The sequence below is a fragment of the Dufourea novaeangliae genome, unplaced genomic scaffold (assembly GCF_001272555.1).
Source record: "Dufourea novaeangliae isolate 0120121106 unplaced genomic scaffold, ASM127255v1 scaffold16, whole genome shotgun sequence".
Classification (NCBI taxonomy): Eukaryota; Metazoa; Arthropoda; class Insecta; order Hymenoptera; family Halictidae; genus Dufourea; species Dufourea novaeangliae.
In genome coordinates, this window is record NW_015373891.1 from 2,052,055 (window position 1) to 2,060,505 (window position 8,451).

The 8,451-nt window shown below is 42.4% G+C and overlaps 1 protein-coding gene across 17 annotated transcripts in view; it reads right to left on the reverse strand.

Annotated features, from left to right (window-relative positions):
- The window catches only part of LOC107188714 (troponin I-like), a 42,569-nt gene that overhangs the window by 12,218 nt on the left and 21,900 nt on the right, over window positions 1-8,451 (reverse strand). For all 17 annotated transcript variants that reach the window (XM_015577135.1, XM_015577128.1, XM_015577080.1 and 14 more), the window contains 2 exons: window positions 1,317-1,360; window positions 651-792 (listed from right to left, as the gene is read on the reverse strand). In XM_015577135.1, coding sequence (XP_015432621.1) covers window positions 651-792; window positions 1,317-1,360 — 186 coding nt within the window. The remainder of the gene's footprint in view (window positions 1-650; window positions 793-1,316; window positions 1,361-8,451) is intronic.

Consider the following 8,451-nt stretch of genomic DNA (forward strand, 5'->3'; position numbering starts at 1 on the left):
GGAAGGTTTGTACGTATACACGAGAAAAATAGTAACGAAAAAGGATCAAAAATACAGTCCCTCTAAGGAGATCCAGAGAAAAAAAAATACGTCTAATCGGATTCGGTTCGATCACGTGGTCGATTACCGTGGAACTTCACAAAAAATGTCCAGAGAAATTCGTGTTTCGCGTGCGATCTCCATAAAGGGACGACGATAGTGTACAAAGATATACTACTACTGATACAAGGAACTAAAAAAGAAAAACCTGCCAATTGGGTTTTGATGCACGGAAAGAAAACCAGAGCCACAAAAACGGTATTTCTCAAATGGCTGGAAAAAACGTGTAGTACAGGCCCGCCCGTCGTGCGGCGGGAAAATTCAAAAGTTCGAACGAAAAAGATCGTCGATTCTTGGTCTTTTTCGACGCGCGGAAATGCAAGGAGATTCAATTTCTTCTAAACGTAAATCGAGGAGCGTCTTGCATTCCTTGTGAAACTTGACTTTCGACGAATTTCGACAGCGAAAATACGTTCAAATCGGGCCCCGAAAAAGAAAAAAACGAAAATACAAAAATCTGGGCCGGCCATCGACGGGCGGGGGAAAAAAAATTGTCTGCGCGAAAAAAATCGTAGCATCGGATCGGTATTATCGAAAACGATCGTCCTTACCTCCTTGTCCTCCTCTTCGAGGGTGAATTCCTTCTTCTTGACCTGTTTCAGCTGGTTACGGAAGTTGAACTCGGCTGCCTTCTTCTGGAGCTTGGCGAACTTGTTCTCGTACTTGGACACCTTCTTCAGCGTAGGTTTCATGCTGCGAACATCGACGAATTGTTAGAACTCTCCAAAACGAAGAACCGATTTTTCAAAACGATTGTCCAACTTAACGTGAGCACCTTGAATATCTTATTTGTTTTTGAGGATACAAACAAAATATGAATTGGGACAGTGTTATTTGGTAGAAAGGGGTAAATATTGTGGTAAACAAAAAATTTTTTTGAAGGTCATATTTTTCGAATTTTCTAGGTCATCGGTGTATTTTTAAATGGGACAGCATATTTTTATCATCGTAACGTAATAGTCGAGGTCAAGAACAATCCAGTACCTTATAGTAATATGACCTTCATTTGACCTTGAGTACGAAAAATCCAGAAATGTAAGATTTATATAATAAAGCAATCACAATAGAGGGATTAGTGCAAAAATGTGTCTAAGTTGATGGACATTTGTTAAAATAATTTTTCTGCAAATCAAACGTGAAATATTTAAGATGCACGCGTTAAATGGGACACCCAGTACAACGAAGAACAGAATGGAATCGAAAAAGGGATTACTTACAATTTACCTCGGAGGTCGTTCACTTGGCTGTTCAAGTCCGCGATCTGCACCGATCGAAAATCGAATTAGTCTTACGTCCCGATCAGTCTACATTCGATTGTGGTCATGCGAGCTTTCCATCGAATTTTCATCCGTGGAAAACAAGGAATCCAAAGAAACTACGTCTATCGAAAGCTCCCAATAGGATATACCCCGAAGAAGATTTTCATTCTTAAATCAATTCGCTAGGTTCGATCGCATCTTGACTCAATGGAGTTTCCAATTGGACAGAGGTTCTTCGGAAACATCTTTAAACAGGATATACGATATGTGCTCGACGGAAGGTTCTTCCTTCCGTTGGAACAGAGAGCACGTTGGACGGTGGTTAAAAACATCCAAACAAAGCGTATACGTTTCCTTTAATCACAGCAGCAAAACATACACGCAGCACAACACGTGAGATAGAAATAAAAAAAAAATAAATAAATAAAAAAACGAAGATGTGACACAGGTGTTAACGAGAAAACGTATATATGTATGCACACATGGTCGAAAACGAACGAGCAGCAATCGATTAGCGGACGAAAGAACGAGATAGACAGATAGATAGATAGAAACAGAGCAACGGTGTGTGAACCAGCAGAAATTAGCATGCTACCTGCGTGCCGAAAGCAGGCGAACGGGTATGGAGAAGGGATGGAGGGGGTTGGTTGGCACACGGATTCGCAGCGAATACAGAGATGTTCGGTTAGCGAGCCACTCGACCAGTCGAGATTGACAGTAAATTGGCTTGCTGATTAACTGCAACGCCAGGTAACGATGATGGGAACGGATGGGAAAAATGATCGCGACCGGAACCGTGGGGAGGATGGTCGACGACGGAATATTAGGTGGGATGCACAGGTAAAGGGGAGAAAAATAGAAAATCGGGATGGACCAGCGAGTAGATCGAACTTGTACGTACACAATTGCTCACTGAAGTATCTGTTGCCTTTTATATATGACATACAGGGTGAATCAATAAGAACTAGTATCTAAAATAACTTATTACTTATTGGTTGCATCAGAAAACGTTTTAATGAATTATGTAACATTTTAAGGAACGCATCGAATGGACACAATTTGATTTTCTTTTAGATATTGAGGTGACTTCGAGTTTTTATTCTTAGGTCAATGTATTTTTTTTAATACCACCATGCTATTGGTGGTTCAATTCGTCCTTCCATCGACTCAAGGTCACCTTGATATCTCAAAAGAATAAGATATAAGAATTGTATCCATCTGATGTGTTCCTTAAAATGAATAAAATTAATTAAAATAATAATTAATGATAAAATAAGAATAATTAGTAAAATACTAAAACTAATTATTAATTTGTAATTCATTGAAACGCTTTTTGATACAACCAATAGGTAACGAGGTATTTTAGATAGTAGTTCTTATCGACTCAGGCCAATCACGAGCAAACTCAACTTCCACTAGGGGACAAAGTGACGTAGAAAAAGGAGCCTTCAGAATTACTGAAATTTATGCCAAATTAACATTCGATTTAACATTTATTTCCATAATCAATTCCCTCCTCTTACACCGCTTTTTTTCCCTAGTGAAAGCCGAGGTTGCTCGTCAGGGTACATAAAGTTCGTTTCGCGTGGTCGAGCAAAGAAACCGAGCCGTACTGATAAAAACCGTTCCGACATCGCTGTGTCATCGTTTAACGTCGAACAGCGTGTCCGATTTAGCGAAACGGAATAACGTGAATTAATGCCCCGACGATACGTCAAGTCTATTCTTCTCCCGGCAAACGACAGAGAATCCTGCCGCCAGGTTGGTAGGGGTGGTTTGGTAGCGGGGTGGGTTTCCCTTCATCTTCGGGTAAAAGTGGCCGCTTTTCTTCCGAGGGGTCTTTCAAACGAATTGATTCTCTAGTGTCTCCAAAGGATGGCTTCCTCAAAGGTAAAACTTCCTACGGAAGCCACTTGTCGGATTCTCCCCACCCCTCCGAGAGACGCTCGAAGTCTCCTTTCCCCGGTTTTTACCTCCACCTCGATCCCTCCGGTCGACCAAGTCGAATAGGGAGACAAGGAGAAATGGGTGCAAAAACGAGAGATCCGTCGGAGGGGGTGCAGAGATCGACGGTATTGCGCATAGAGAGCGAAACAAAGAGGGGGGTGGGTGGAACAAACCTGGGATAAAACTGGGGTTAGAGGGGGGGGTGGGCGAGTAGGGGGTACGGCGATGATAGGATGTGAATTTCATTCTGGCCAATCAGGGGTTCGGGCTGGTCACGATCAGCTCTTTGTCCACAGGGGGGGGGGGGGAAGAGAACAGAGAGAAAAAAAAAGGAAATAAAATTGTAAAACGTCCACTACAATCCCTTTCCTGGTCCGATGGAATTCCGTTCCTCTCGCGCCAGCCGCGACGGATCGGTTAATTCTTTAGATTGGAAATTTAATCGAGTCTACCTCGACGTGATATCCTATTTTCCTGAATCGAACAGTGTGTACTCTCGTCTGTGTATAACGTTATCGAGCTGTTTGCTCTCCGGTTCAAACACCTCCAGAGGGAAAATGATATTTCCCACCTGAAGGGGATACAGAGGGAGGTACAATCAACTCGACCTGCGATTTTTATCTTTAATTACTGTACAGTTAAACGCGAGTGAGCTAACGCGACGGACAATGGTTCAGTGAACGTGGAGGAACAGATTTCCGCCGGAAAGGATTCGCTATTTACAGGCCCAATTGAACACCATGACAAGAGAGGACACTGACAGTCGGTGGGGGGAGGCTGGTGGTGCGTGCGAATCGGTGCAAAATCAATTTCGCTCGTTCCCATTACGACATCGTAGACGCGTGTACGTGTTCGCTTTCACGTCTCTTTCACAGGGACACAAATGTACGGGTGGGGGGGGGGGTAGTAGATGGAGAGGGAAGAAGAAAGATGAAAATCCGTTATCGTTTCTTCACTTTCACCACACGTAACAACGAAGGATATTCGGGGGTGATTTGTACACTGGGTGATTGTTTGTGGTGGTCAGACGAACGACACAGAGAGAGAAAAAAAAACCACAGGGGGGACAGAAAAAAGTGGGGTGGGGGCAGGGGTGGTGGCTCGGAGAATTTCACAGCATGGCACTTCGGTCTCGTGATCCTGTTTCAATCCGGGGCCCTCCAGACAGTCCACCTTCGTGAGAGTTAAACAGTGGAACAGAGATAGAAAAGCGTGGAGAGAAAGATAGAGAGAGAGAAGAGGTGACAGACAACCAGCTACACGTTCGGGGGGGGGGGCGGTTGGAAGAGATACGATGTAGTGAACGGACAAAAAAATTCTTCTTTTCTTTTTCATCGAACACGCGATCTAGGGGCAGTCTGAAAAAAAAAGAAAGGGGGACAGGGGCAGCAACAGTTCCAATAGGCGGGTGACATTCTACGGGTACAGGGTGTTTCACCTAACGTGACCACCTTTAGTATCTCACTTGCTTTTGATTCGCGGGAAATTCATTTTAATAAATGCTCGAAGTGATTTTCATCAACTTCGATACATTTAATATACATATTTTTTATTATTTGAATATACTCTCATAGATTTGCGGATTATTCGTACTCAAGGTCACATGAAGGTCACACTATTATAGGTCATTGGATTTGTTACGTTCTCGACGATTACGCCACGCTAATAAAAATATGTAGTCCTCTTTAAAAAAAAGCATAGGTGACCTTGAAATTTCGAAAAACATGACCTTGAAAGAAATTTTTACTTATCACAGCATTTTCTCCTTGTAACCCAGTAATACTTTCCCGTCGTATTTTTTTTCTCTTATCTTCAAAAACAAGTGACATATCGAAGGCGCTCACGTTAGGTGGGACACCCTGTATACCTACGATTTTATCAGCGATATTTATTGTTTAATGTACGTCCTACGATGCTCGTAGAAAATGTCCTCGCCCGTTTTTAATATTCCTTAATATTCCTTCCTACCGATTTTACGAACACGATTCTGTTTTTTTTTTTATCGTGAAACGTGTAGATTATCGTTTATTTGTTCTTTTCTTTTCTTCCCTCGCGGGGAATATGAAGTGCCATACTTCCCTCTCGCGATCTCTGAAGCCCAACGAATCGTTGTGTCATCGGCGACGCGATCGAATCGTCTCGATTCTCCTCGCGATCGGCCGGAACCGAAGTTAACACTAGCTTTACGGGACGCGTCATTTTGACGAATTTTGAATGCCTTGTAATCTCGAAATTCTCTATGTGGTATACCTATCTCTACCGGTACACGTCAATTTGACGCGATCGTAAATTGAGTATTAACACTAGAACTACCAAGCAAGTCAAAATGACTTGTCAATACACTCTTACAACGACGATTAAAATGTTATGACAATACATTTTCTCAGATCTTGATATGAAAGTGAAGAAATCAGACAATTTCTAAATTTCTAAATTTTCAAAAGTCTTTCACGTTTATCTAGTGTTAAATAAAAGAAGTTTTCTTTTTATAGAAAATGTGCAGTTTCGTTGACGCGTGTCCGTAGAGATAGGTATATAAAAAATGTCCGTAAACCTAGTGTCAATAAGAGAAAGAAAGATATACAGGGTGTAACAAATATGTTGGAGGACCCGGAAATGGGAGACTACTGACGTAATTTCAAACAAGTTTTTCCTTAGCAAAAATATTGTCAGATGCTTCGTTAACGAGATATTAACGAAAAACCGCGACCAATCAGAGCGCGAGTCTGCCGGCCGGGTTCCCGCGGTAACCTTGGCTACCAATCGCAGCGCTCTGATTGGTCGGGGTTTTTCGTTAATATCTCGTGAACGAAGCCTCGGATAACATTTTAGCTAAGGAAAAACTTGTTTGAAATTACGTCAGTAGTCTCCCATTTCCAGGTCCTCCAACATTTTTGTCACACCCTGTATTGCGATGGCGTTCGCGTGTAGCGTGAACAATATCATTGTTCCATGCTGTTAATTTGCGACATCAGCAGTAATTTACTTCGAAACTAGAAAATAATAACGTGAACGATCCCGTGGTGAATCGTCAGAAAAAATTGCTTGAAAATCATATATCGTCGATGATTCGCGTGAAACTCGCTGGTATTCGTCCAGAAATACTTTTGCGATCCAGAATCTGATGAGCTCGCCGACAGATCGTAGAACAGATCGAAATTGAATTTCATGTGAAAGCAACGGATTGCTTCTGTCGATAAGAAATCAAAATCATTGAATAATTAATCGTTGAAAACAAAACGAAAAACAGTTTTATCCTACGATAGTTTGAAATTTCATTTTACAGATCTGATGGATAATTCTTCCGACGATGGTTAATCGGTACTGCAAGCCATACATGCATGGTTAAGCATATAATAAGGAACAGCAGATTTAACGGGTACTCCTTACGACCAAGCTGGCGAAAAGCTGCAATTGGTGAATAGGAGAGGGGTTGGTAGAATAATAGATAGATGCAGAGATAGAGAGACAGATAGAGATAGAGAGAAATAGAGAAAGAAGAGACGTGAAAGAGACGCGCGCTAGAAGATAGAGACAGTGAATTGGCGGTGAGAGAGATAGAGACGGAAATAAAACCACGAAGAAGACGTGAAATGTACAGTGGTTAGCCGTTGGGCGATCGATTCGATACGATTCCTCGTCGGCTTCCTTTCCTCCCGGTCTTTCTATTCGTCCGGTGTCCACCTTTTTATCCTGTTAACCGATTTTGCACCGCAAAACACCCACGCACGCACGCGCGCGCACACACACACACACACACACACGCGTGAGATCGAAAATGGTGACCGATCGTCGTTTCACAGTCCCCTAAAAGTCCCATTTATGTGTGCGTGTGTGTGTGCACACACGCAGATTTTCTTTTTTCATTTCTCCCACGACTGTTCGTGACGTCACTTTGTTTACACTTTCTTGTCTGTTTTCAGTTCTGTTTATTATGTTTTTTTTTCTGGAATTTTGTGCAAGAGAAAAAAAAAAGGTAGAGAAAAAAGTAACAGGTGTACGTAGATAGAGATACAAAAAAAAAAAGGGGGGGGGAGGGGGTAAAAAGAAAATCGTAAAAATCCATGGTCCAGGGTATTACTGGTGTCGTCTGGGGGACGTGTTCGCGACCATTCTCATTTCACGATTCGTTTCCTCGACGAGAACCCGTTAATGCGGTCGACAAAAATTCAGTGACAGTTCGGTGGCGAATTTTTCGAATCGGCCGAAAACCACCGTTGAACGACGACGACGCTACGCGCGCCGCCCCGTGGCGGAACGAGGCAACGCCATACGGTAAGTCCACGATAAGTGTTCGAAGGACTCCTCGACACTAACAAGAAGATGTCTCAAGATGTAATGCTGACTTTTTAATGAAAATTAGTACAGTGATAGAACTTGAAATTCTGAAGCCATTGGTATTTGTTTCAGCTCTATATGGCCATTAGTTTACGAAATATATAATGTTCAGTACCTTCGAGCACTCATCGAGGATTTACTGTACACGGTTTTCCGCGCGGGACACGTTTCGAACGAAAGAGTGAACGGACAACACGAGGGGGGGGATGTTTCCCAGCGTTGAGGCTCTGGATCGACTTTATTTTGTTCTTTTTAACTCGACGAACGTCTCCTCCATAATGCTTGCCCAGCCCTGACATTCTTCGAAACTCGCGTGAAGCTTTTTTTTTTGTATTTTACGTCGTTCGTTTCGGCGAGTTAGTAGAAAGCTCAGAAAAGCCTACGATCTGCGTAATACGGTTAAGAGAGAAAGAGAGAGAGAAAGATAGATAGAGGCAGAAAGAATATATTTATAGAGATAGAAAGAGATAGATTGCATTGTGTGCGTTCAACGTCAGATATATATATATATATGTATATCTAATGTATCTATGGAAAATATATGCAAGAAGAAAAAGAGATAGATAGATAGATGGGAAGAAGAAAGAGAGATAGAAGGCGGGCGAAGAGATTGACGACGAGTCGTCGAGAGTAGAAAAGAAAATTACCAAAAAAAAAAGAAGATCAAAAAGAGGGAAGAGAGAAAGAGCGATGTGGCGAGCGATGGGCAAAAAAATGTTCTGCATTTGCGGCACTTCATATCCACGCGAAAAAAAGAAAAAATCTCGTTAGGCTGCGGTAGATTTTGCGTTGGGGGGGGGGGGGGGGG